Genomic DNA, 27,743 nt, shown 5'->3' with positions numbered 1-27,743 from the left:
GGTTGCAGGGTCCCCCCCCTCTCCCTGGGGTCATGTGATTCCCCCTTTGGCGACCTTCTGACAAGTCAAGTCAAGGGGGGGGAAGCCGGATTTCACTCAACGACACTTTGACTAATTTAACAACCTAAGTGATTCACTAAACGACAAGCCGTCAAATGGGGGCAAAATTAATGAATGTTTCTCTTTCCCACAGAATTTTGGAGCTCCATTTGCAGCCCTATCTGGGGGAGCAAATGGGGGGGGGGGGCAAACTCACTTAGCAACTGTCTCGCATAGCGACTGAAAATTCTGGGGTTCCACTGTGGTCGTTAAGACGGAGACTACGTGTACGCCCCCCTCCTTTGCAGGAAGTAGGCCTCCAAGATTGCAGGGTCCTTACCTGTGGGCAGTCTTTGATGTAGTGTCCCTTGTTAAAGCAAAGATGGCAGAGATAGTTTGGTGGGGGTCTCTTGCTCGGCTTGCGGGCATCCGAGGAGAGGGAAATGTCCGAAAAATGTTCCGTCAGGGAATTTAAGCCATCCACGATGTTATTAAGAGAGCCGTAAGGAGAGCCGCTCTTATAGAGACTGCTGTTCAAGGCCTGGGAAAGAAAAACAGAAAAATCTGATGACTCTCTTTTCNAGATAGATAGATAGATAGATAGATAGATAGATAGATAGATAGATAGATAGATAGATAGATAGATAGATAGATAGATAGATAGATAGATGGACGGACGGACGGACGGACGGACAGAGACAGACAGAGATAGAAGATGGACGGATGGATGGATGGATAGATGATAGATAGATAGATAGATAGATAGATAAACAGACATAAATATAGATATATAGATATAGATATATAGATATAGATATGGATATATAGATATATAGATATAGATTAGATATAGATATATAGATAGATGACCTATAGATATAGAGATTTAGATATAGATATATAGATATAGATATAGATATAGATATAGATATAGATATATAGATATGGAGATATAGATATACATTAGATATAGATAGATATAGATAGATGACATAGATATATATAGATATATTTTTTTACGCGGGAGAAAACCCGAATATCCAAAGACCTACATACAAACACCCGCGAAAACCTCAGAAAACAAATAGATATATAAATATATATAGATATAGATATAATATAGAGAGAGATAGAGATAGATAGATAGATAGATAGATAGATAGATAGATAGATAGATAGATAGATAGATAGATAGATAGATAGATAGATAGATATTTGCCAAGTCATCTAGAAGATTAATGTAGAGACTTCTTCTTTCAGGGTCTAAAATTCCTCGGTCTAATAAAACCAGCATTTACAGCAAATACGAAACTGCATTGCCCGCACATTCAGAAAGATGGTCATTAACCTTCACGATTCAACTTAATGTGAAAAGGGGAAGAGGTTCAGAATGAATGAATCATAGCGTTTCCTGACAGTGAAAACAAATAATCAGTGGGATAGCCTGCCTCCGGGAGTTGTAGGTGCTTCATCGCTGAAGTTTTTAAGAAAAGATTGGCTAGTCATTTATCCGGAACGGGTATGGGGGGAGCAGGGGGTTGGACTAGAGGACCTCCAAGGCCCCTTCCAGCCTTCGTTCCATGATAATCAAGGCATAGACAGAAGGGTAACAGACTGATGAGTAGAGAGATAACCATTGATCATTAGATGACGACCAGGTTGGCAAAGAGAGTGCAGTGTAAATAAACGTCTTCAAATTCCACTGGTATAAATTTATTTATTTGATTCCCGTGGGAAATCAAATGAATAAACCAAAGTTGGGGCCCGGTTCCTAACAAATCTTCCGTGGGTTTTCAGCAACCCAGCTGAGTTCAAGGCTCTCTTGCCCACTTCTTCCTTGCAAACAAAGCTTTGTTTTAACGATATAAATAACTGCACCAGAAACAACTGCTGCCAGTTCTATTACACTAGAAGTTCATGTTTCATTGCCATGATAGGTGTGTTACAATCCTCCCTTAGTCTGGGGGGGGGCACTGGGGGGGGATTGCTGTTAATTTTGAGCTTGCAACAGCCAACGTAAATTGCACCCACATTCGGTTTCATACCTCTCCCTGTGGTCTACTTAGAAAGACCATTAAGATCAATGGAGGCACCATTTAAGGAAGGCTAAAACATATAAGGTGGCTGGAATTAGGTATATCTGAAGAGAAGGACGAGGGGGGACATGATAGCAGGGTTCCAGTATCTCAGGGGCTGCCCCAAAGAAGAGGGAGTCAAGCTATTCTCCAAAGCATCAGAAGGCAGGACAAGAAGCAACGGATGGAAACTAACCAAGGAGAGAAGCAACCTAGAACTAAAAAAGAGATTTCCTGACAGTGAGAACAATTAACCAGTGGAACAACCTGCCTCCAGAAGCTGTGAATGCTCCAACACTGGAAGTTTTAAAGAAAAGATTGGACAGCCATTTGTCTGGAAGAATATAGGGTTTCCTCCCTGAGCAGGGGGTTGGACTAGATGACCTCCAAGGTCCCTTCCAACTTTATTATTATTATTATTACTATTACTATTACTATTACTATTACTATTACTATTACTATTACTATTACTATTACTATTACTATTACTATTATTATTATTATTATTATTATTATTATTATTATTATTATTATTATTATTATTTCTTTGTCTGAAATAAGCAATATTCCTCTTCCGATATAGTGGACTTTGGGCTGAGGATTATGGGCACTGAAGTTTGCCACCCATCTGGAAGTCCCCAGGAAGAAGAATGAATTAAGGCATTCAGGAAATGGAAAAAGCAGTGCGATTCGGACACAAAGAGCTATTATTTGATGCTCCGGCTTTCAACAATCCTTGCGTAGTTACAGACGAAAACCATTTAAAAAAAAAATAATCATAGACACACACACACACATACACCTCACACACAAGCCAGGACATTCTTGGCACCCAAAGAGCTATTGAAAAAAATATATATATGACATTTTAAAACGTCAGTAAAGGTCAAACACGTAAAATAAGTAGTAATTGCTTATTTGTGGCGGGTTACAACGGCCTTAAACACTCTGTTCTGAATTTTACAAAAAGAAACCATACAGAGGAGTTAGATCCACATCTGTTTTTATTTTGTTGCTGTGGTCACTTAACTATGCCTTGTTAATTGTTCCCTGGCTAGGTTTTTTCTTCTTTGAGATGCCTGCTTGTTTTAGTATAAGTTCAAAGTCAGAAAAAAAAGGGGCTTGTCTTTCTAGGATATTTCTTTGTGTTTGCAAAGCTCTATCTGCTTTCAAAATCTGGCTGAACTGAGAAATTAAAATCCCGAGAATTAAAAGAAGGGCAATATATAGAAGACGGCCCAATGGTGGCAATTCTTCTCTCTGTCAAGGACATCCAAGGGTAGATAAATAATTTTCCTAAGAGGCCATATGAGAAACTGGGAGTGTTGTAGGGGATTGAAAGAATAGAATAGAATAGAATAGAATAGAATAGAATAGAATAGAATAGAATAGAATAGAATATAGAATGGAGTGGAGTGGAGTGGAGTAGAGTAGAGTAGAGTAGAGTAGAATACAGAGTTAGAAGGGACCTTGGAGGTCTTCTAGTCCAACCTCCTGCTCAGGCAAGAAACCCTATACCATTTCAGACAGTGTTGGAGCATTCACAACTTCTGGAGGCAGGTTGTTCCACTGGTTAATTGTCCTCACTGTCAGGAAATTTCTCCTTAGTTCTAGGTTGCTTCTCTCCTTGATGAGTTTCCATCCGTTGCTTCTTGTCTTGCCTTCAGATGCTTTGGAGGATAGCTTGACTCCCTCTTCTTTGTGGCAACCCCTGAGATATTGGAACCCTGCTATCATGTCATCCCTAGTCCTTTTTTTTTCATTAAACTAGACATATCTAATCCCAGCAACCCTTTTTTTATAGAACCAAGGCATTATTTGTGTACTGATGTTTTGTATTTATATCCATCAAATTCATGTTTATATTTTATTATATTTGAAAATAATAAAAAATTTAATAAAAAAAAGAGAGAAAAAGAAAGACAGAGAGAAAAAGTGAGAAAGTGAGAAAGAGAAAGAGTGTGTGTGTGTGTGTGTGTGTGAGTGAGAGAGAGAGAGAGAGAGAGAGAGAGAGAGAGAGAGAGAGAGAGAGAGAGATTCTCCACTCCCTGCCTTTGACAGCCATTTTTGTGGCTGGGCTGCCTGCCACAAAGGGCCAGACCTCTGGTGTCTCCCCGCCCCACTTTGCTTTATTTCCTTTGTTTTCTGGATTTATTTTTTTTTTACAGATTCAGCAGTTGAACAACAAAGTGTTGGTTGTTTCTAGCTTTCTCTTGTTTCTTCCAGACTAAGGGAAATAAAAGGGAAAGCAGTGAATGAAATAGATAGTCAAGATGGCTAACACAACAAGAGTTCTGGGTTATCAGCCTGGACAGGTTGAGATGGCAGACATCCCCAGGAGACAAAGACAGCCTCGTTGGGCTCTTTAAACAGGACTCTTGATTGATTTCACAGACCGTTTGATCTGCTCCTTCCTTCTCTTCAGTCTTGTTTTTTCTCCTTCCTGGCTGGCGGAAGGACACGAGTTTCATCTTGAGTGGTAGGGAATAAAATGGAGAACTTTCAAAGTTCCCTGCCTTTGGTTTGGGTAAACTATACACAGTTAAAACTTTTGCAAGAAAAGGAAGCAACCTCGGTCTGAACTTCCTCCAGAACTCAACCAATTTAGGGTTTATTTTGGGACTGCAATTCTAAGAAGCTCAGTTAATTAAGTTCCATCCAGTAGGACTCAAGAACCGGAGGTCAGATCGAAAAACGTAATCTGCTCCCTCTGACTTCATGAATACCACCATTTCATTCCCTTCCGTGGGTTTTTCAAGGCAAGTTCATTGCGAGGTTGAGCAGAGTGCAGAAAGGAAGTGCTCCCATCCAAATATTCAGCATACAGGTAGTCCTCAACTTACGACCACAAAAATTTCCATTGCTAAGTGACAACAGTTAATTAATGGAACAGCTTGTGGGTGCTCCATCGCTGGAGATTTTCAGGAAAAGACTGGACAGCCACTTTGTCTGAAATGGTGTAAGTTCTCCTACTTGAGCAAGGGGCTGGATTAGAAGACCTCCAAGGTCCCTTCCAGCAATGTGATTCTGTGATTCTGTGCCATTCTCCCTACATGTCTACCACTCTGGTTTCATAAAAAAAGAGAGAAAAGAATCAGTTACGTAAGTGATGATTATGTAAACTGAGAGCAAAAGGAAGCACTTCTCGGTTTACGTGTTGCTTCTTTAAAAATGACCACCGCATCTGGCAAGGAAGAGAGAGAATAATTCTGAGAATCACAGTAGGCATGAAGGAGCAATTTAACTCCTCCTTTTTCTCCAAAAAGCACCCAGAGAACATCCCTAGGATCTTTGCAGTCACCTGAGACCAAAAGCTCATCTCTTATTGCTCTCTGCAAACTCAGTTTCACCATAGGCCAGGGGTAGGCAACCTTGGCTCTTCTATGACTCGTGGACTTCAACTCCCAGAATTCCTGAGCCAGCATGGCTCAGCTTGGAAACCTCTCCCTTTCCCCTCAGCATGGCTGGCGCAGGAATTCTGGGAGGTGAAGTCCACGAGTCATGAAGGAGCCAAGGTTGCCTACCCCTGGTCTAGGCTATTGGCATCCTTGGCAACATTCCTGCTGCCCTTCAGATGAACTTCACTCCTAGCCTTTCCTGCTATTTCCCTGGCGTGGCCCACTGCCTTTCCCCCTTCTCAAACAGATTCCTCTCCTGGAATTTTGGATTATAGTTTGTGTGCTGGGAAACAGAACCCGCCCCGTGCTTTCCTCTTGAGGGCCAGGTATGGACTTCCTAATTAAGAGACAGAGATTGAGAAGGCCCAGCCAGCCTCACCGCGTGGTCCATCAACCTACAACAGAGTGGGTGATACACCCATCCTTAACATCTTTTGGAATTGGAAAGAACTCCTTATGAAGCCCTTATGGGAATATTTCTGGATTGCTCGACTAAGTCTTGGTTATCTCTAGTTGTCTCCTATGATTTATGGGGATTGCATTGAGAGCATCCCTCTTGAAGCTGTATTGCAGGAGGGAAATTCATCTTTGGCAAGAAAACAGCCGGAGGAAGTGTTATGGATGTCAACCTACTGGGAGCCTTCCAAAATCCTTTCTCCACCTCTCCGGGCTGATATTACTCACATGCTCTTACTCACACATGTTCCTGTTATGCACACACAAAGGAAAGAAAGCTTTTCAGGCCAATGTTACATCTCAGGAGAGGAAACTCAAACATGGTTAATTGTGCCTGCTTGACTAGGTCGCGTTTTTTTAATTAAAAAAGGGGGAGGGCAAAGATCCAGATTAAGATGCAAATTGGGACCATCAGCCAAAGAGCAACAATGATCAGGGGACTGGAGGCTAAAACATATAAGGAATGGTTGCTGGAAATGGGGATGTCTAGTTTAAGGAAGAGAAGGACGAGGGGGGACATGATAGCAGTCTTCCAATATCTCAGGGGCTGCCCCAAAGAAGAGGGAGTCAAGCTATTCTCCAAAGCGCCTGAAGGCAGGACAAGAAGCAACAGATGGAAACTGATCAAGGAGAGAAGCAACCTAGAACTAAGGAGAAACTTCCTGACAGTTAGAACAATTAACCAGTGGAACAACCTGCCTCCAGAAATTGTGAATGCTCCAACACTGGAAGTTTTTAAGAAGAGACTGGACAACCATTTGTCTGAAATGGTATAGGGTTTCCTGCCTGAACAGGGGGTTGGACTAGAAGACCTCCAAGGTCCCTTCCAACTCTGTTATTCTATTCTAAATATTACTTTCCCCGCCCCCATCTGCATGGAAAGAGATCACTCAGAAGGATTCTTCAATCATACATTTTATTATTCTCTTTTCTTCCCAAATTTATATAGAATACAGAATAATAGAGTTGGAAGGGACCTTGGAGGTCTTCTAGTCCAGCCCCCTGCTCAAGCAGGAGATCCTATACCCTTTCAGATAAGTGGCTGTCCAGTCTTCTCTTAAAAACTTCCAGTGTTGGAGCATTCACCGCTTCTGGAGGCAGGTTGTTCCACTGGTTAATTGTTCTAACTGTCAGGAAGTTTCTCCTTAGTTCTAGGTTGATTCTCTCCTTGATCAGTTTCCATCCGTTGCTTCTTGTCCTGCCTTCAGGCGCTTTGGGGAATAGCTTGACTCCCTCTTCTTTGGGGCAGCCCCTGAGATAATGGAACACTGCTGTCATGTCACCTCTAGTCCTTTTCATTAAACTACACGTACCCAATTCCTGCCAACCTTCTTCATATGTTTTAGCCCTCAGCGCCCCCCCCAATCATTTGCTGGAATTTTGATGGGTTTGGTAAAGCTACCCAAAGGTAATTTTTGGTAATTTGGTAATTACCAGAAAATAAGAATATTATATTGTATTATTAGTTGGTTGATGTAAGATGGTGAGAATTCAAATAGATAAGACGTGTATCCTGAACATTAGATCTTGTGATGAATTGTGATAAAGGGAATTGGGGTTATTTAAAACTTGGAAATTATAAATATTAAACGTTAAATTTAAATATTAATGGGAAACTAAACATTGGGAAAAACTAACCAGGACATGGATTGTCTATAAAGATTGAATGTTAAAACAACTAGGATATGTATAAACTAAAAATTACTGATAAATGTAAGAAAGTTATTTTTATTTAATCGATATAATAAGAATTGTATTAATTTAAATATGAGACAGTAAATACCAAGGGGGAAAGAGAGGAAATATTTAATGTAATCGTTTGAGATCTGTACTAAAGAGATTTGTATGTTATTGAATTATTGACCAACGTTGCTTTTCAAATATTTAAATGTAAAACTAGAAAATCAATAACATTTTCTTTAAAACAAAAAAAACCTACCAAAAGGATAAAACATCCCGTATCTCAACCCAACCTGGATTAAAGATGGGGGGGGATGGTAAGTGTGTATAAAAGGTAACTGCCACTTACATGCATTTCATTCAAAAATGTGCCTAATTCATGCCTAATTAAACTTCAGATAAAGACACTAGTCAGAATCTGTGTAAACGTTAAAGTTATCCATTAATTAGGCAGCTTTTTTTGTTTTACTGTTTTTTTTGTTAAATTGTGTATATAATTTTATGAAGTCAATTAAAACAATATTTTTATATTTTTACTAGCTGTACCCGGCCACGCGTTGCTGTGGCTCAGTCTGGTAAAAGCGTGTGTTGCTTTTACGTCCAACAGATGGCGCTGTTTTTCACAAAAAGCATGTTTTTACCTGTCACAGGTGTGACATCTATATAATATAGGTATATAAAAACACGCGCGTATTCGAATGCAACGTTGTGTCAAAATTTCAAAGCAATCGGTGAAGAACTTTCGCAGATTTAAGATTTTGAACAAACGAACATTTACATTTTTATTTATATAGATTATTGTCGCTAGCTGCCCAGAGTTACGCTCAAGACAGTTGGCCATGTCAATATTTTAAGTGAAACAATAAAACATTACAAGCCCCCAATCGGACATCTGAGCATAGCACAATTCCTTTCGGACATGTGTACTGCAACGCACCTTGGCGTTACAAATTCTTGCTTCCCTTCAAAATATGCTCCGCGCTGTCCAATGATGGAAAATTAGCTCCTCACACATCAAAACTAAAAACTAACCCCAGATTTAAAGATATAATTTGCTGAACACGCCTGGAATGAGCCCTCTCCAGCCATAAGGGGCAGACCTGCAAATCTCACTCAGCTAAAAAAAGAAACAAAACGACAATATCGCCTAATGTTATTGTAAACCAGGCCAGCAGGAGATTACACAAGCTGATTGAACAGTCATTGTTCTTCGATATAAACTTGTTAAATAAAACAATGGCAAAATGTCTGACATAGAGGAGTCAATGAACGCGCTTTATTTTGGCCTGCAAAATCATGAGTCTTTTGTTTCAAAACTGCATCTTGCTAAGCGGTGTCAGAGGGTGGAGGGTAGACAAGCACCTCAAACTCGTTGTGTTGAGTGCCTAATCTTGTAAAAAGGTCAAGTATCACATCCTTTTGTGCCAATTTCCAGCCTGGGGAACAGTCTTATAGCCCAAACTGAAACATAAGCCCCTGTGAAAATTAAGGGCTTTTGGTGGAAATTATGACATCACCCGGATCCTCAAATTAAAGAAATGAAAATTGGGAATGTTAAATATTGCAGCCAAGTGGGGTCCTTTGGGAAGGGAGGAGCCCTAGGAGGGGTTACGTTTTCAAACAAGCCTTGGACATACAAGTCTGAGTAAGCAGTTTGCTGGTGTGACCTTCACTTTATCTCCTCATTGAATGCAACCTCCGCAGAATGGATCTTTGAGGCAGATCAAAGCAATTGTCACCATTTGGTGACACTCTAAGCTGTTTGGTTCCTAACTCCTCCGAGGGGTTGACTTTAAACATTCACCCCATGGAGGTTGACCTCTGGCATCCCCAGAAACAGGAATTGTATAAAGAGGAGAGGAAGGGGCCCTGAAGAGGGAAAAGAGAGATGAATTCTCACTTCTGCCAATCTATCTTCGAAGAGATGTTTCAAGATGAACGTCTGCCGTTGTGACAGGAGTTTGAGGTTTGAAGACTGTGGGCCTTCACTGATGCCAGATGAGATAGTATGGGATTGGTGTACCACGATTAGGATATGCTGTATCATTATAAAGCTTTCTTCCTTTTATACATATGGAATATCATTTGCGAATAGAATAGAATAGAATAGAATAGAATAGAATAGAATAGAATAGAATAGAATAGAATAGAATAGAATAGAATAGAATAATGAGTAGAGTAGAGTAGAGTAGAGTAGAGTAGAGTAGGAATAGGAATAGGAATAGAGTAGAATAGAGAATAGAATAGAGTAGAATAGAGTAGAGTAGAATATAGAGTAGAGTAGAGTAGAGTAGAATATGGAATAGAATAGAATAGAATAGAATAGAATAAGAATAGAATAATGATTAGAGTCGAGTAGAGTAGAGTAGAAATAGGAATAGGAATAGGAATAGGAATAGAATAGAATAGAATAGAATAGAATAGAATAGAATAGAATAGAATAGAATAGAATAGAATAGAATAAACAGAGTTGAAAGGGACCTTGGAGGTCTTCTAGTCCAACTCCATGCTCAGGCAGGAAACCCTATACCATTTCAGACAAATGGCTGTCCAGTCTCTTCTTAAAAACCTCCAATGTTGGAGCATTCACAACTTCTGGAGGCAGGTTGTTCCACTGGTTAATTGTTCTAACTGTCAGGAAATTTCTCCTTAGTTCTAGGTTGCTTCTCTCCTTGATTAGTTTCCACCCGTTGCTTCTTGTCCTGCCTTCAGGCGCTTTGGAGAAGAGCTTGACTTCCTCTTCTTTGGGGCAGCCCCTGAGATACTGGAAGACTGCTATCATGTCCCCCCTCGTCCTTGTCTTCATTAAGCTAGACATATCCAATTCCTGCAACTCTTTTTTGTATGTTTTAGCCTCCAGCCCCCTGATCATCTTTGTTGCTCTTCTCTGCACTCTTTCTAGAGTCTCAACATCTTTTTTACATCGTGGTGACAAGTTAGACGTCATGTTGATTCCTATGCTTTGTGAACGCAACAGGTCATATAGACTGTTTTGAGGCTTATGACTGAAACTTAAAACTGCAATGCTGGATTGCCATTAGGCTGCAGCTTTTTGCCTTTTAGGAGACTCAGAGGTTTTAAGGGGTATTAAATTTTGGCCAGGGCTTAAGAAATTCATTTCATCTCTTTTAAACTCCCTCCCAAATGAATTCTGGTCCACCCACTTTTGAAAACGTCCCACAAAGCTTGCTTTGGCCCTCACAGCAACAACAAAATAAACATAGTTTTCAGCCGCATCTAGCCAGCTTTGGCTTTTCTCAACCATTTAAAATATTAACTGTGAGGCTAGACTGGAAATTTGGAGGGGGGGGGAAATCTGGGAGATATAGCAAAGCCAAGAACACTCCTTGAATATGTCTATTAAATCATGAGGAATTCAGATCAGGGATGTTTGCTTTTATCGTTAGGGAGGAGAAAAAAAATAATAGATGTGCAACTCTGCCTAGTCCAGGGCTTTTCAACCTTTTCACCCATTGTACCACTTTTAGGATATGGCACTATCCGAGTACCACCAGCCGCCTAGCAAACTGTCAAAAACTTGATGACCAAAAAAAAAAAAAGAAAGGAAAAAAGTGATAAAGTACAGGTAGTCCTCGACTTACAACAGTTTGCTTAGTGACTGTTTGAAGTTACAATGGCACTGAAAAAAGTGCCCCACAAGCCACAGCCGAGCAAGACACCTGCCTGCCCACCACTCTTCCTCCTGTCCGAGGTTTTCATTGTTGTGAGCATTTCTGTTGAGGATTGGCAGCAGGGGTGGGGTTGGGGGGGTGTTTGGTTTTTATTCCCCCTGTCTTCTGGGTGGTTGCAGCAGGTTTTGGTCACTTCACATGTCCCTGGGACACTGTGACTGTCATAAACATGAATCAGTTGCCAAGCATCTGGGGTAATAACAATAGCACTTAGACTTATATACCACTTCAGAGTGCTTTACAGCCCTCTCTAAGCGGTTTACAGAGACAGCATTTTGCCCCCAACAATCTGGGTCCTCATTTTACCGACCTCGGAAGGAGGGAAGGCTGAGTCAACCTTCAGCCGGTTAGGATCGAACTCCTGGCAGTGGGCAGTAAATTAGCTTGCAATGCCACATTCTAACCACTGCACCACCATGTCAAAGAATTAAAATTTTCTTTATAGGTGTCTGCTACATATCTATGTTTGGTACCAATTTAACCTCACGTTTCCCACAAAGTTCCTGGAAATTATCCTTTACTGAAATAGCCCTGTCCTGTGTTAAAGAAACACCATCACACCTTTAAATGACCGCTTCTCAGTTTCCACTGGAAGGATTGCAACTGAACACACTTAGGTCTAACACAAAGGGCTTCAAATCCAAACAGAAATACCTCATGTTGTGTTTCAAGGCCAAAGTGGCTTGCTCCAAAGATCCCAGGATTGTTTCCAGCTCAAAACACCAATTCCTCACTCAAATGTCCTCAAAGTATCGTTCAGAATGGACAACATAATCCTCCGCAAGTTCAAAACAACAATATTTCAACTCAAAAAGCAGCTTTTCAGACTCACAATGTTGCCAGTTCAAAATGTTTTCTACATCCTATCTGGAGCAGGCAGAAAAACAGAACTGCGACTTAACCCTAGTTTGTTAACTGCCGTGAGATAAACTTTCAAGGATTCCGGTTCCCATTTCTTTTAAAAATGGGAACAATCATCCCCGCCCTATCAAATTAACAGAATAACGGAGTTGGAAGGGACCTTAGAGGTCTTCTAGTCCAACCCCCTATTCTGGCAGGAAATACCATTTCAGACAAACGGCTGTCCAATTTCTTCTCAAAAACCTTTAGTGATGGGGCACCCACAACTTCTGGAGGCAAAATAAGGAATTTCTTCTCTCTCTTTTTTTTAAAGGTCCTTTCCGACTCTGTTATTCTATTCTATTCTATTCTATTCTATTCTATTCTATTCTATTCTATTCTGTTCTGTTCTGTTCTGTTCTATTCTATTCTATTCTATTCTATTCTATTCTATTCTATTCTATTCTATTCTATTCTATTCTATTCCATTCCATTCCATTCCATTCCACTCTACATTCTATTCTATTCTATTCTATTCTATTCTATTCTATTCTACTCTACTCTACTCTACTCTACTCTATCAATTAGCTACAAATACTCAAGAGAAGCCATAAGCTCATTGGTACAATATAAGGGACAAAAATAACATTCACTCTGCAAATTACACTTCTCTCACACAGACACACATACAAACACACACACTGGCTTATTTGTTGTTAGCATGGTTAAATTACCAAGAGTTCGGCTCTTTGACCTTTTTTCCCAAACCCAGAGGTGTACAAATCCAAACACATTTCTGGGCCTTCCATTTAGGCCAGTGATGGCGAACCTTTTAGAGACCGAGTGCCCAAAATGCAACCCAAAACCCACTTATTTATCGCTGGGTGCCAGGTGGGCGTGGCCCATTGGGTGGGCGTGGCTGTGGTGCTCATGGCAGACTGGGTGGGTGTGGCCAAGGTGCGCGTGATCACCTTGATGTTGCTTGTGGGGAGGGATGCCTGTGGGGGCCGGGCAGGGTTGGGGGAGATCCAGGGGGTGTCTGGCAGGTGGGGCAGTGGGCAGGAGGCTGATCCTGCGGGGTGAGGCGAGGCAAAGCGGGGGTGCCATTGTCACAGGGCAAGGTGAGACGGGCTGGGGCAGCTGCTGCCTGACACCATCGGCCCCTGCACACAGAGGCCAGCGAGCGCATGGGTGCTGGGATGCATCTGGCCATGTGGGACCTCAGCGAGTTAGCAGGTGGCTGGTTGAAGAGGGACAGTTGCCATCTCTGGGGCATGGCGCGTGTGCCCACAGAGAGGGCTCTGAGTGCCGCCTCTGGCCCGCGTGCCATAGGTTCGCCACCACTGATTTAGGCTATGCCTGTGTTCAAATTTAAAAATAGCCAGAGCATTTCACTGGTGTCTCTGATACTATGAATGTTAGAAAAGGAGAGGAACAGAGGGAGGTGAGACCAGAGCAAGGACTTTGTTAAGCCCGGTAGGGGAAAAAAAAAACCAGGCACAGAAAATATGTGTTAAAAAAAATAAATAAATGCAGCATTTATGGAGGCCGTTATACCTCCGTGTTGATTAAACGTTTGGCTAAAAAATCTTGCGATTGCGATTCCATTTTGAGCTGGAGCTTTGTTTATATATATATAATTTCAGGACGGTTCCAGTACCCTTGCCAAACCGAGGGACGTAAATGGCAAGTCTTAAAAGAGATCAGTCTAGATTTCAAAGCAGAATAAATTTACTATCTGCTCAAGGAACAGCGCAGTTATACTGATCAAACGACTTAGCAGCAAACAGATCAGTACACAGAAACTCGAGAAAGTTGCTCTGTTTCCAAAACAATACGATCCAGAATGTTCATGCTTTCCAATAATCCTGTCTTTAATGCGTTTATAGAAATTGCCGTAACTTGGCAGAGGTATCATCTGAGCGAGGCAGTCTTCCGTACGACGTTGATTGATCAAATGGCATAGGAGTGCAATCATATAAGCAAAAACAAATAGCACACATAAATAAAATAGTTTCAATGTCCTAAGAGGGGGATTAAAGTGTTGTTTTTTTTTGCAAGCTGGATTTATTTCGTACCGTAATATCTGTTGCTCAATAAGATGGAAATTAATTGGCTCTGTGGGATATCTAAGAGACTGTTTCTCTTCACGACTTGGAGAGAGAAACACCCAGGAAAACATTTTTTGCAAGACTGTGGCCCCGTGCAGATGAGGAGGTAGAAATCATATAAATTGTTCAATGTGGATATTTGCCATATTATTGTAGGGGAAAAAAGAGGAAGAGTCTAGGGGTGGAGTCAAGAGAGGAATCAACATGGAATCATTACATTCCCACAAACGATCCAAGACCAGCCCCCCCCCCCATGAATGGCATTGACTCTTATCTAGGGCCAATTTAGTGTGGACTAAATTTAAATTTAAATTATTTAGTGCTGAATTAGGTTCTTGTGAATAGGCAGGGGCAATAAATCAGCTTTACTGGACCTTAAATCTTTGTTCCTGACATTTATCTAGCACGTCACCATACGTCAGAAGAATAGAACCGCCCGCTCAACAGCCTAGACCAGTGGTGGTGAACCTATGGCACGCGTGCCAGAGTGGGCACTCAGAGCCCTCTCTGTGGGCATGTGCGCCTTGCTCTTTGGCTATGTTTTTGCAGGAAAAAGCCATTTCTCAAGCCCCTTCCTAGCCAAAACAAACTTCCAGACCAAGCACACCTCGCTCTTCTTAAGAGCAATCCTGCGAAAACAAGCCTCCAGAACGAGCATGCTCATTCCAGAGGCTCATTTTAGCTTGGAAGGGGCTTGAGAAATGTGTTGCTCTCAAACTTACAAAGTATGAGCCAAGGTTAGGCAAATTATCAGCATGCATACAACAGCAAAAATCACATTAATTGTTCAAAAAGCATGCCAAATGCAAACTTTTACCTTTCAATAAAAAGTTTGTTTGTATCATTGAAAGCTTTGTTGTTGTGTTTTTTTCTTTTAAGACAAAGGATGTTAATGTATGAGTTGTTTTTTTTTTCCTGAACGAAAACCTCAGTATTCAGGTTAAATTGCCGTGTTGGCACTTTGCGATAACTAAGTGGGTTTTGGGTTTCAGTTCGGGCACTCGGTCTCTAAAAGGTTTGCCATCACCGGCCTAAGGCAGACAGACATATTCCATCCAATATTAAAGAAGCAACATTTTTAAATAAAATAAAATGGCAATGTTACATGTTATCAATTGCCAAGGATATACAACGAGGTTGTAAGAGTTTGTCCACCTAGCTGGAAAGGACTGCTATGCACAAAGCTAGAGGCTGACAAAAAATTTTCAGCCCTGGTTCCGGCACTTCAGCTAGCAGATCTCATCTGGTCCAAACTATGACTGGGGTTGATTAGATCTCAGGAAATCAGGCTTGATCAGGAAAGAAAAGAACCCCAGAAGAAAAAGACACACATCCATTTCATGACATGGGTGTGTCCATGAAGTCACTTTCTTCGCTCACAAGAAGACCACATTCCTAAGTTTTCGAGAGGCACCCGCAGAGAGGTCTTAACGAAAACTCTGGAATTTGGCAAGACTGTCCAAGGATTTGCTCATATCTTGGAAGATGTGGACATTTTATTAGGGTTTGTCTGTTTGTTTTCATTTCCTCTGGGGAAATTGCAGTCACTCGTCTGTGGGAGGGTGGAGGGTGAACTGATGGAAGCTCCAGTGTATATCAGAGCGAGATTACTAAACCGTGCCTTGTTATTCTGAAAATTGCTTTTAGCTGGCCATTTCATTTGACTTGAGGTCTCTGAATATCTGGCTAACCCTTTTCTGCCTTTTGAAATAAATGGGTTTGTTGTTGTTAGTTGCAAAGTTGTGTCCGACCCATCGCAACCCAATGGACAACGTTCCTCCAGGCCTTCCTGTCCTCTACCATCTTCTGGAGTCCATTGAAGCTCACACCTACTGCTTCAGTGACTCCATCCAGCCACCTCATTCTCTGTCGTCCCCTTCTTCTATTGCCCTCAATCTTTCCCAGCATTAGGCCCTTCTCCAGGGAGTCCTTCCTTCTCATTAGGTGGCCAAAGTACTTGAGTTTCAACTTCAGGATCTGGCCTTCTAAAGAGCAGTCAGGGTTGATCTCCTCTAGGACTGACCGGTTGGATCGTCTTGCAGTCCAGGGGACTCGCAGGAGTCTTCTCCAGCACCATAGTTCAAAGGCCTTCATTCTTTGGCGCTCAGCCTTTCTTGTGGTCCAACTTTCACAGCCATACATTGCAACTGGGAAAACGTTAATTTATACATTAATTTACGTATAAAGATGCACCAAACGGATGTTGGGACAGTGGAATTAGCTCCAATCTGGAACTTCTAAAGGACAGACCAGCTGGATGTTGTTTATACAACATCTCAAATCATTTGGCTGCAAATGAGACTTGACCTTTCAACCTAAGAGAAACACAGCCTATCGGAAGTCAACTGGATTGAGGGACCTGGCTTTGGAAATTGAATAAACGAATAAATATCTATAGGGTATTTGGTGCTCTCTGAGCTTGGTTGTTTCCTTGCAGACATTTCATTATCCTTGCTAGCACTGATAATGTTACCTAGCTGGGTCATGAAACATCTACAAAAAAAAAGAGAGCATCACAGATCCTACACTTAAATCACTGAACTCCAAATATTCTCTTTTACTGAAATAAATATCTACTGTTCCATTACCTTATTCTGCCACATCTCACTGTTCTAACCTAACCTATTATCCCCAAACCGGTCAATTCTATTACTGGAAGTACTGGTGTCTACAGGGAGATCAAAATCAGCAAGATGGTAGACAGAAGACAGTCAGAGGCTGCCCCCAGTATGTTGCTATCGCCTGCATGTTCATAAGGGGAGGAACTTGATTGCAACGATCCACCAGCCATCTTGCCAGTTTTGAGCCCTTCCTCATGGACACCATTGCTTGAAACAACAACAACAACAGCAATAATAATAAAGTTGGAAGGGATCTTGGAGGTCATCTAGTCCAACCCCCTGGCCAGGCAGGAAACCCTATACCATTTCAGACAAATGGCTGTCCAGTCTCTTCTGTTGGAGCATTCACCGCTTCTGGAGGCAGGTTGTTCCACTGGTGAATTGTTAATTGTTCTAACTGTCAGGAAGTTTCTCCTTAGTTCTAGGCTGCTTCTCTCCTTGATTAGTTTCCATCTGTTGCTTCTTGTCCTGCCTTCAGGCATTTTAGAAAATAGCTTGACTCCCTCTTCTTTGTGGCAGCCCCTGAGATATTGGAACACTGCTATCATGTCCCCCCTCGTCTTTCTCTTCATTAAACTAGACATACCCAATTCCAGCAACCGTTCCTTATGTATTTTAGCCTCCAGTCCCCTGATCATCTTTGTTGCTCTTCTCTGTACTCTTTCTAGAGTCTCAACATCTTTTTTTACATCGTGGTGACCAAACCTGGATGCAGTATTCCAAGTGTGGCCTTACCAAGGCATTGTAAAGTGGTATTAACACTTTACGTGATCTTGATTCTCTCCCTCTGTTAATGCAGCCCAGCACTGTGTTGGCTTTTTTGGCAGCTGCAGCACACGGCTGGCTCATATTTAGATGATTGTCCACTAGGACTCCAAGATCCCTCTCATTGTTGCTACTATTGAGCAAGGCACCACCTATACTATTCCTGTACATTTCATTTTTCTTGCCAGCTAAGTTGAAAAACCCATATCACATTCCCCTTCTTTTCCTTGCCCTCCATTTAGTGTAAAATACCAAGCCATTTTCCAGTATATTTCTGCATTTAATCAGCCTGTAGACATCTATGTGTTTCTTTACATGGTCCAATTATAAACAACATTCCGTGATCTGTTGTTAAGTTCGACCTATTTTCCTGTTTTTCACGACTGGGAGCATTAATATAACGTACCCCCTGAATAAAGATTTGGAAGAATAAAACTTGTGAGAGAAGATTCAGTTGCCACATCTATCAAGGAAGATTGGAACAACAACAACAACAACAACAAAATGTTCTGCAAAGTATATTCAGGATGATTGTCTGCTCACTTAAAAACAATCTCCTAAATTATGTTTTGATCTTCTGGAGCGATTTGTGTTATTTTTTTGCCCTGACTCAGCTTGAGTAGTATAGATAGTAGTACTCTATCTATACTACTTGCTATAGAGTAGTGACAGTATAACTTTTCTACTAGGGAAAAAAAGGACTATCATTATTACACACTCATTTATATCCATCCATTGTGCTACTGAGCTTCATGAGTCTGATACTTTCTCGTTTTTTTCCTCCCCAACAGAAGACACCCATTGTACTACTCAATATATTTCCTTGCCAATGAAAGCCAGTTGGGTAACTCTGGCCCAATCACCAGGAGACGGTGAGTTCTAGTCCTGCCTTAGGCGTGAAAGCTGACTAGGTGATTTTGGGCCAGTCACCCTCTCAGCCCAGCCCACCTCACAAGACTGTTGTTATGAGGAAAACAGTGGAAAAAAGTATGTTGGGTATGTTTGCCACCTTGATTTATTTGTAGAAATAATAAAGGCGGGACATATCTACACACCTACATACCTACATCAAACATTATTGTCTGCAGATATCACAGACTAAGATGGCAGGGGAGGTTGACCTGTGTGAAAAAAATTATTGTGAGCTGCTCAGGGTTGCTGAAGACGGAGAAGCTATATAAATATTCTAGCAGAATAAATCAACAGAATAAAATCTCCCAACGTATGCAGGAAAGAATCGGAAGGAAGCAAGGAATGACGTTGGAGAAACGGATCCTCTAACTGCCGCGTTCTCATTTTCTGCTCACATCATGGGCTGACTGTTACTTCGATCCCAAAGCACAAAGCTAACCTTGTTAAAATGTCATTATTTCATTGCCGACACCCAGAAATCAAACCCAACCTTCTCAACGTTTGCAATCCAACTGCCAGTGCCATCTGTATGCGTCCCAACAAATAGTTATCTCAAATATTGACACAGCTCATTTCTTTTCCTCCGTTCTGTTTTTTTTTTCTTTTCTTTTTTTTTGGGACATGGTTTTCCAAGGATTTAGGCCGAAATCTTTTTCCAGTCCTGCAACACTTGATGACAAGATGCAACAGACTGAACCGAAAGCTGCAAAGTCTATCTTCCCCCGCTTCAGCAAAAACGGAAACCAGTCAGCAATTCCAAACTTTGGGGGGTTTTTTTGGTCCAAAACTCTTTTCCCTTCAACGTTTTATTTCTCTTCCAATCTCTGACTTATCGTTTGACTTTCCAGGGCTTTTGGAAAGCAGGAAAAGAAAAAGAAAAAAAGAAATGAAAAAAAAACCCCTTCCTGGTGCAGTTTGGTTATCAGCTTCCTTAACCAGTCAAAATATCAAAGAAAGGAAAGGCATTCACCATTGAACCCTCTGAATTTTCTCTCGGGCGATGTTCAGCTGAAAGAAGGGTTTCTCTGTCTCTCTTTTCCTGATTTGCTTTCTGAGATTTTTTTTTTTTAAAAAAAAAAGAAGAAGAAAAGAGGAGCTTTTTTCCCCCCCTCCCCCTGACTTTTGTCTGGAGGGTAGATAACTTTAATAAGTTTCTGGGCTCCGTTTCCTGGACTGATCCGAGCGCAAAAGAATGTTGGAAACAGACAGACAGAAAAAGATAAGGGCCCGGTTTTGAATAATAGGCCGGAGTGGTGAAAAGAAATAAATGTAATTTACACAGCAGGCATAAAAACCTCTGGTTAATCGGGGGGAAAAAGGGTGGAATTATAAAAAAAAGAGAAGCAGCTCTTCTCCTTTGTTAATATCCTATTCCAGTGGTGGTGAACCTATGGCACGGGTGCCAGAGGCGGCACTCGGAGCCCTCTCTGTGGGCACACGTGCCATTGCCCCAGCCTTGCCTCCCCCGTGACCCCCTCCTCTCCAGCAGCCCCCCTGAAGGAGAGTCGCCCTCGAGCATGGCCCATGCGGAGCAGCGCAGCCAAGGACATGGCAGCCAGGCAGCGTAGACAAGACTCTGCCCTCACACCCCATCATGCAGTTGATGCTGCAGGGTGCGGACAGAGGGCGTGGCCGCCATAGCGCTGCTGGGCTACCTGGGCGATCTGTGGCGGGCCCTGGAGGCGGTGAGTGGTCCTGTGGGCAGGCAGGGTGGGGGGTGGGGGGCAGAGCGGGGGCAGGGCATGGGGGTGGAGCCGGGGCGGGGCCAGTTTTTGGGCACTCGGTCTCTAAAAGGTTCGCCATCACTGTCCTATTTGTTCAACTCTTCTTTTTTTTTTTGCACCTTCTAGAACTTTGGGAGTGTAGTGCAACGTCGCTGAATCGGATCCAACTCCGAACCAAATGAATTCACTGCAGGGAGTCCTCAACCTACGACCACAATCGAGAGCCCAAAACGTCTGTCGCTAAGCGAGGCAGTTGCTAAGAGGGCTGCCCGCGATTTCACAACCGTTCGTGCCGCCGTCGTTAAGGGAATCACTGCAGGGGTTAAGCAAATATGGCTTCTTCCCCCGTTGACTTTGCTTGTTGGAAAGGACCCAAGCGGTGAGCACATGACCCCTAGGATAGTGCAACCATCACAAATACAGGCCAGTTGCCAAGCGCCCAAATTGCGACCCTGCAATGGTTGTTAAGTGTGAAAACTGTCATAAGTCCCTTTTCTCAGGGTTGTTGAAAGGTTGAGCAGTCGCTAAACGACTGTAAGTCAAGCATGATCTGTCAAGTTGTCCACCTTCCTGGTGACATCTGGAGCTCTTCTAAAGATATTGTGGGCAACTTCTTGATCCCTCACCATCTCATTCCTCCTTAGCCTCCCTCTTCTTCTTCTCAAACTTGCAAAGCATAATAGTTTGGGGTTTGTTTTTTCCTAATCCAACATCCGCTCTCCTTGGCTGTGAAAAGTTACACTGCTGTGAGGCCTGAAGATTAATAGCATTGGTTAACTAGAAAAAGATGCATCAGATTGATAATATTTAGCATCGTTTAAAATGAGTGAGCCAGTTCTGGAGTTAATTAGTCCTAGGCAAATCTGATGGGGTGGACAAACTTTTCTTGGCAAGGAAATAATCAGACTGAGAGATACTATAAAGGAGAGGTCCCCAACCTTTGGGGCACTAGGGACCAGTTACATGATTACATGAAATAACATTAAAAGAGGGAAAATCTCCAAATATCCAGTGATGGTGTTTACTGATTTTTGTTGTTCAGTTGCTAAGTTCTGTCTGGCTCTTCACAACCCCATGGACCACAGCATGCCAGGTCCCTCCATACTCCACTGTCTCCCTGACTTTGTCCAAATTCACGTTCATTGAGTCAATGACACCATCTAACCGTCTCCTCCTCTGTCGTTCCCTTCTCCTTTCGCCTTCCATCTTTCCCAACATCTGGGTCTTCTCCAAGGAGAAGACCCTCTTCTCATCTGGTGGCCAAAGTATTTGAGCTTCAGCTTCAGTGTCTGTCCTTCCAAAAACAATCAGGGTTGACTTCCTTCAGAATTGACTGATTCAATCTCCTTGCAGTCCAAGGGACTCTCAAGAGTAAAACCAAAATTAGAAAACATCAATTCTTCAGCCATTAGCCTTCTTTACGGTCCAACTCCAACAGCTACACATTACAGCTGGGAAAACCATAGCTTTGATTATAGTTTACTGATAATCAACTGCTTTTGTTACCTGGGAAAATTTCCAGAATACTGTAGTTGGAAATAAGGATTTTTTGAGGCTGGTGTTTCGCATTTTGGCATATTAACATCCAATTCATCATCATCAATCCTCATCATCAATCCTCATCATCAACCATCATCCATCATCATTATCATCAATCATCATCAATCATCATTATCAATCATCAATCATCATCCTCAATGATCATCAATCATCATCAACCATCATCAGTCATCATCAACCATCATCATCCATCATCAATCATCATTATCACCAATCGTCATCATCAATTATCATCAATTATCATTATCAATCATCATAATCAATCATCATTAATCATCTTCAATCTTCATCATCTATCATCATCATCAATCTTCATCATCACCATCTTTTCCAAACTGTTGAATTTGGTCATGTGGGTTGCTTGGGAATTCCAAAACAATCACGATTCCTTCTGGGTGCTAAGATGGAGGACTAGGGGTTATTTGAACCATGAACATTAGCAGGGGTGTCTACAAGGCTGGGTCAAACAAATCAAGGCGGTGGTCACCATTACACCTAAGCAAGGGTCAAGACTTTGATTGCATCTTGAGTTTTTTTTTTTATTTCCCCCTTGTCCCATCATGGACACCATCCTAGGAAGGGGCCCTTTTTCTCCTGCAAAGTTATGGGCAGAAACTTCCTTTCCACCCACTTTACGAGTGCCCAAAGTTGCCTTTTTGAAACGGTCCTCTCTAAGGAAAGTTGGGCAACCATGCCAGCTAACGGATTAAGTCAATCCTAGATCACTCAGCCAGAATCCCTAACGCAACTGGGCCCTTTGGAGCAGACCGATAACTGCAACGACTCCAAAACCTTTTCCCAATTGCCAGATTTATTTACGACGGTGTCCAGAAACGGTTTGATCCAGAAATACCAAGCGGCCGGCTCTTCCACCAAATCCAGACACGTGACGCTTGAGGATGCTTGGCAGATTTGATGAGCAATAGCAAAACAACCACCGGAAAAGGGGGCATCTTTCAACCCTTCCATTCCCAACGGAACAACCGCCCGCTTCTTTTCAGAGGGTGATTTAAGTGGGGTGCTGCTGATTTTTATGCAGCCAGCAAGAGGTTTGTGAAGGAGGCAGCTACTGTGGTGGGAAAAGTCAGAGGGAGAGAAAAGGCTGGCGCATAATGGCGCTTTTTATTTTTCCTATCCAGTTGCTTCGGTCAGCATGCCAGTCACATACGCAGACGTTGCCATGCAGTTTTGTGAGTTTTCTTTTAACAGGAGCCATTCAGAGTCTGTCTGCTCTCGCCTCTTTCTTTTTCTTTCTTTCTTTCTTTCTTTCTTTCTTTCTTTCTTTCTTTCTTTCTTTCTTTCTTTCTTTCTTCCTTTTCCTTTTCCTTTTCCTTCCCTTCCTCCCTCCCTCCCTCTGCTTCTTTCTCTTTTTTCTTTCTTTCTTTTCCTTCCCTTCCTTTCTCCCTCCCTCTGCTTCTTTCTTTCTTTCTCTTTCTTTCTTTTCCTTCCCTCCTTCCTCCCTCTTTCCCTCCCTCCCTCTGCTTTTTTCTTTTTCTTTCTTTCTTTCTTTCTCTTTCTTTCTTTTTCTTTTTCTTTCTTTCTTTTCCTTCCCTCCCTCCCTCCCTCTGCTTCTTTCTCTTTCTTTCTTTCTTTTTCTTTCTTTCTTTCTTTCTTTCTTTCTTTCTTCCTTTCTTCCTTTTTCCTTCCTCCCTCCCTCCCTCTGCTTCTTTCTTTCTTTCTTTCTTTTCTTTCTTTCTTTCTTTCTTTCTTTCTTTCTTTTCTTTCTTTCTTTCTTTCTTTCTTTTCCCCTTTCTTCCTCCCTCCCTCTGCTTCTTTTCTTTCTTTCTTTCTTTCTTTCTTTCCTTCTTTCTTTCTCTTTCTTTCTTTTTCTTTCTTTCTCTTTCTCTCTCTCTTTCTCTTTCTTTCTCTCTCTCTTCTCCTTCCTTCATTCCTTCCTTCCTTCCTTTCCTTGTGCTGTCTTAACCAGTTGCTATGTTTTTATCTTCATTTTGCCCTTTTCCAAATATTCCACCTATCTTATGTGGTGCTGATAATCATCACCCTTCCATCCCAGCTAGCCCAAGACAGGATACAGTTGACAAAGTGGGGGTGCGGAGCAAGAAAATAAAGAGTTTGTTTTGGGGTAAAATTGGCTAGCGAATGAGGGACACCTTCCGCACAACCAAAGCTCACTACGTTTCAAAAAAAAGTAAATGTCCAAGTCAAGAGTAGTTCAAGCAGGAGGATGGAAAGACAACTGTCAACATATAATTATCTCCTTTTCAAGGAAAAAAACAACAACATCGAGGCAGGATTTGTTCAGCGTCAAAAAATAGAAAAGCAACATTACATTGCAATGCTGTATGCCCTGCAAGGTTTTTGCTATTTAGCTGGGCATTAAAACACCATTTACAAATTCCAATGCGATTTCCTCCATAAATTAAATTATTGGGGAATTTGACGGAGCATTCATTGAGCCTGCCAAGGCTGTATAAAAGGAAACGTTTTCACTTGAAACCCCATGACACGACCCGGCTGAGCACGTGACAGCAACATGACACTTCTCCCAAATAGGAATTTGTGGCAGCCCCTCAAATACTGAAAGACTGCTATCATGTCACCCCCTAGTCCAGTGATGGCGAACCTTTTAGAGACCGAGTGCCCAAATTGCAACCCACAACCCACTTATGCATTGTCAGGTGCCGGGTGGGTGTGGCCTATTGTCTGGGTGTGGCCAATTGGGTGAGTGTGGCCCATTGGGTGGGCATGGCTGCGGTGGTAACGGCAGACTGGGTGGGACTAAAAAGTTCAATCAATCAATTCAACTTTGCAAGATCTTTTTTTTTCCTGCGAGAAGTTGAAATTGACTGATTGAACCTTTTTTTTTTTTTGCACACGGCGGCAGAGGCCTAAAGTGAAAAGGTTTTATAAAACCCAGCTGAAGGTCTAGGACTGGGGTGACGGCGCGCGTGCCCACAGAGAGGGCTCTGAGTGCCGCCTCTGGCACCCGTGCCATAGGTTCGCCACCACTGCCCTAGTCCTTCTCTTCATTAGACTAGACCAGTGATGGCGAACCTTTTAGAGACCGAGTGCCCAAAAACTGGCCCCACCCCTGCTCCACCCCTTGCTCCGCCCCCACCCTGGAGGGCCACTCACCACCTCTAGGGCCCGCCGCAGATCGCCCAGGCAGCCCAGCAGCGCCATGGCGGCCACGCCCTCTGCCCACGCCGCGCAGCATCAACTGTGCGCGATGGGGCGTGAGGGCAGAGTCTTGTCTACGCTGCCTGGCTGCCATGTCCTTGGCTGCGCTGCTCTGTGTGGGCCACACTCGGGGGTGACTCTCCTCTGGGGAGCTGCTGGTGAGGAGGGGGTCGTGGGGGGAGGCAAGGCTGGGGCAACGGCACGTGTGCCCACAGAGAGGGCTCCAAGTGCCACCTCTGGCACGCGTGCCATAGGTTCGCCACCACTGGACTAGACATATCCAATTCCAGCAACCGTTCCTCTTATGTTTTAGCTTCCAGTGCCCTAATCCTCTTTGTTGCTCTTCTCTGCACTCTTTCCAGAGTCTCAACATCTTTTTTTACATCGTGGCTTCATTAGATAATGAAAACATTTCCTAGGCAGGTCTACTATATTATTTTCCATCCTCTCAGACGATGACTAATTGGCTTGCCAAGATGACAAGGAACTTTCAAACAAGGGGAGGGAAAAAAATCCTTCAACCCAGGTCCCATCACTGGGACAAAGAAGCTGTTACGTTGTTGTTGTTGTTGTTTTTTAAAAAATTGCCCCACCTCTTCCCCCACCTCTCTGTGGGTCACTCTGCAGAACGAGGCCACTGAGATTTGTCTAGTGGGAGCCACACATGGGTTGGGAGGACCCTCAAGAGGGAGTGTTTCCACGCACACACACACACACGTACACACAGCAGCTGTATTTGCAGATGCACTTAACTGGGTCACAGGCAGAACGTGTGCCAAGGGAACAGCTGAACCGAGTCAGCTGTAGGCTTACAAAAAAAGCCCAGGATTGATCTGGAGCGAACCCAAGCCAAGACATTTCCCAAAGTCAGTCCAGCGAGGCACAAGGGAGTGAATAAAGGGTTTGCTTCTCTCTTGCACCTGGCCTTCCCAGAGGAACATCGAGAGTGGTTCCTTCAAAAGTGGAGAAAACTTCCTGGTGGCCTTTTCACAATCACATCTCCGCAAGCACAACAATGTGGGCATTTAAAAGCCGCCTGATAACTCCATCCCTGCTGGCTCCAAGCCAATCAGGCTATCCATTCTCTTTGTTTTTCCTTTCCATTTTGCCCAGGCAGATTAACCACCAGGAAGGAACAGAGTCCCATCTGTGTTTGCAGTGACTTCCTGTGAGGATTCTGGCTCTCCCTCCGTTCCTATATCGTCGCCCTTAAAAAAAAAAGGTCCCTCCCCAAACAAGTCAGAAACACCCACAAATGAAATAACTAGATTTTTTGGTTACGTCGCCGATGGATATCGAAGGCACGATCTGAGAAACTAGAGGCCACAATACTGGAAGTGCAAGAAAGTGTTAGGGCAGTGATGGTGAACCTTTTAGAGACCGACCGTCCAAACTGCAACCCCAAACCCACTTATGCATCCATCGTCGGGTGCCGAGTGGGTGTGGCCCATTGGCTGGGCGTGGCTGCGGTGGTAATGGCAGACTGGGTGGGACTTAAAAGTTCAATCAATCAATTCCAACTTTGCAAGATCTTTTTTTTTTCCTGCGAGAAGTTGAAATTGGTTGATTGATTGAACCTTTTTTTTTTTTTGCACATGGCAGTGGAGGCCTAAAGCGAAAAGGTTTTATAAAACCCAGCTGAAGGCCTAGGACTGGGGCGATGGCGCACGTGCCCACAGAGAGGGCTCTGAGTGCCGCCTCTGGCACCCGTGCCATAGGTTCGCCACCACTGTGTTAGGGACTTACTGTCATATGTGGTGGACCTGTTCCAAAGCCAAAGAATTTTGGCGGCTAATAAAGACTTGGTTGGAGGAAATGGGACTGAAGATGGATTCCAGAGCAGAATTGTTTTTACTGGGAATGATAGATGGGAAGTTTAACAAAGGAGAGACGTATCTAGTGCTGCGTATCATAACAGCAGCAAGGTTGGTGTATGCCCAGAACTGGAAAAATGGAAATTCCCCGGTGGAGATTGAACTAATTAAAAAAAAATTGATATGTGCAGAGATGGATAGATTATCCTTAGAAATTAAAGACAAGGATGAAACAGAGCATTACGAAGTTTGAGATAAGATGTACTATTGGTTAGACGCGAGGAGAAAAAGTCAGAACAGAGAAAGCTCGTCTGGAAGAGAGAAAGTGTAGATTTCCAACCTCAAAGTGAGCGTAAGATAGAGATCAGAAAGAATATGAAATAAGAATGGAAATGGAAGTTATGTTATAAATAGACGTAAATGTGTATGTAAATATATAAATATGTAAATTGTATAAAATGCAATATGTAAATGGTATAAAAGGTCAACGACTAGGAAGATATATGGTATATGGTACAGTATGTATGGCAAAACAACAGCCAGAAAAGTCACACTGTGTTCAACCTGTTTTTAAATGTTTACTTAATAAAAATGTAGTAGTAATAATAATAATAATAATAATAATAATAATGAGGAGGAGGAGGAGGAGGAGGAGGAGGAGGAGGAGGAGGAGGAAGGAGAAGGAGAAGAGGAAGAGGAGGAAGAGGAAGAAGAGGAAGAAGAGGAAGAGGAAGAGGAAGAAGAAGAAGAAGAAGAAGAAGAAGAAGAAGAAGAAGAAGAAGAAGAAGAAGAAGAAGAAGAAGAAGAAGAAGAAGAAGAAGAAGAAGAAGAAGAAGAAGAAGAAGAAGAAGAAGAAGAAGAAGAAGAAGAAGAAGAAGAAGAAGAAGAAGAAGAAGAAGAAGAAGAAGAAGAAGA

At 42.6% G+C, this 27,743-nt stretch overlaps 1 protein-coding gene across 1 annotated transcript in view; it reads right to left on the bottom strand.

Annotated features, from left to right (window-relative positions):
* Positions 1–256: 256 nt before the first annotated feature.
* Positions 257–27,743, bottom strand: part of LOC107299214 (zinc finger CCHC domain-containing protein 24-like) — a 45,725-nt gene continuing 18,238 nt past the window's right edge. Inside the window, exon 2 of the mRNA XM_015828579.1 lies at positions 257–580. Within this exon, the coding sequence (XP_015684065.1) occupies positions 257–580 (324 nt within the window). The remainder of the gene's footprint in view (positions 581–27,743) is intronic.

The sequence above is a fragment of the Protobothrops mucrosquamatus genome, unplaced genomic scaffold (genome assembly GCF_001527695.2).
Source record: "Protobothrops mucrosquamatus isolate PMUCROS unplaced genomic scaffold, P.Mucros_1.0 scaffold4683, whole genome shotgun sequence".
Lineage (NCBI taxonomy): Eukaryota > Metazoa > Chordata > Lepidosauria > Squamata > Viperidae > Protobothrops > Protobothrops mucrosquamatus.
The sequence above is the reverse complement of the archived record's forward strand: the minus strand, read 5'-3'. Positions and strand labels throughout refer to the sequence as shown.